This window comes from Pongo pygmaeus, chromosome 5 (genome assembly GCF_028885625.2).
Source record: "Pongo pygmaeus isolate AG05252 chromosome 5, NHGRI_mPonPyg2-v2.0_pri, whole genome shotgun sequence".
NCBI classification, from domain to species: domain Eukaryota; kingdom Metazoa; phylum Chordata; class Mammalia; order Primates; family Hominidae; genus Pongo; species Pongo pygmaeus.
This window is the reverse complement of record NC_072378.2, coordinates 106,860,668-106,861,900: the sequence shown is the minus strand read 5'-3', so window position 1 is coordinate 106,861,900 and position 1,233 is coordinate 106,860,668. Positions and strand designations below refer to the sequence as shown.

The window sequence follows — 1,233 nt, the reverse complement described above, 5'->3', positions numbered from 1 at the left end:
GTTTTCATGATCATCAGGTTAGGTTTCTACCATAAAGTAGTATGTTTATATTGTTTGGACACTATAAACAGTTTTTTTTTTTTTTTTTTTGAGATGGAGTCTCACTCTGCCACCCAGGCTGGAATGCAGTGGTGCAATCTTGGCTCACTGCAAACTCCGCCTCCCAGGTTCAAGCGATTCTCCTGCCTCAGCCTCCTGAGTAGCTGGATTCACAGGCAGCCACCATCACGGTCGGCTAATTTTTGTATTTTTAGTAGAGATGGTGTTTCACCATGTTGGCCAAACTGGTCTCGAACTCCTGACCTCAGATGATCTGCCCAGCTCAGCCTCCCAAAGTGCTGGGATTACAGGGGTGAGCCACCGCACCCGGCCTATAAACAGCTTTTTAAGTTAGTGTGCTTTTAAAAAATTAAAAATAGGTGGTTAATGAAAAAACAAAAACTTCAATTAATCAGAAGTGTGGGTACAAATGTTTGACTGACATGCCTGTTTCATTTCAATTTAGACTTCTTTTTCAAAGAAAATTTTTGACTAGAGTGTTTGCTTATAGGAAGAGCCTTATGGCTGAGTCTTTTTTCAAGTGTAAAAAAATATCCCACATTGGAAGAAGAAGAGGCTAGAACGACCCCTGGACTGACCAAAGCCCTGCGTCCAGCGCCTATGTCGCGCCGCTGTCGCCACCACTGCCATGCCCAAGAGAAAGGCTGAAGGGGATGCTAAAGGGGATAAAACCAAAGGGAAGGACGAACCACCGAGAAGGTCTGTGAGGTTGTCTGCTAAACCTGCTCCTCCAAAGCCAGAGCCCAAGCCTAAAAAGGCCCCTGCAAAGAAGGGAGAGAAGGTACCCAAAGGGAAAAAGGGGAAAGCTGATGCTGGCAAGGAGGAGAATAGCCCTGCAGAAAATGGAGATGCCAAAACAGACCAGGCACAGAAAGCTGAAGGTGCTGGAGATGCCAAGTGAAGTGTGTGGATTTTTGATAACTGTGTACGTATGGTGACTGTACAGTTTGAAATACTATTTTTATCAAGTTTTATAAAAATGCAGAATTTTGTTTTACTTTTTTTTTTTAAAGCTATGTTGTTAGCATACAGAACACCTCATTGTTGTTTTTTGGGGAAGGGGCATATGTCACTAATAGAATGTCTCTGCAGCTGGATTGATGTGGGGGAAACACCTTTCCCTTCTAGTTTTGAGAGACTTCCTCCTGGCTCCCAGGAGGAGGGATTCCCTGA

At 44.0% G+C, this 1,233-nt stretch overlaps 1 protein-coding gene across 1 annotated transcript; it reads left to right on the top strand.

The window, feature by feature from the left end:
- Positions 1-688: 688 nt before the first annotated feature.
- Positions 689-1,030, top strand: LOC129038860 (non-histone chromosomal protein HMG-17-like). Its single transcript, XM_054492316.2, has one exon. It carries the CDS (start codon positions 689-691, stop codon positions 959-961), a length of 273 nt encoding a protein of 90 aa, XP_054348291.1. The 3' UTR covers positions 962-1,030.
- The last annotated feature ends 203 nt before the right edge of the window (positions 1,031-1,233 follow it).

Coding starts and splice junctions, on each gene's coding strand:
- LOC129038860 (XM_054492316.2), top strand. CDS start 689: ATGCCCAAGAGAAAGGCTGAAGGGGATGCTAAAGGGGATAAAACCAAA.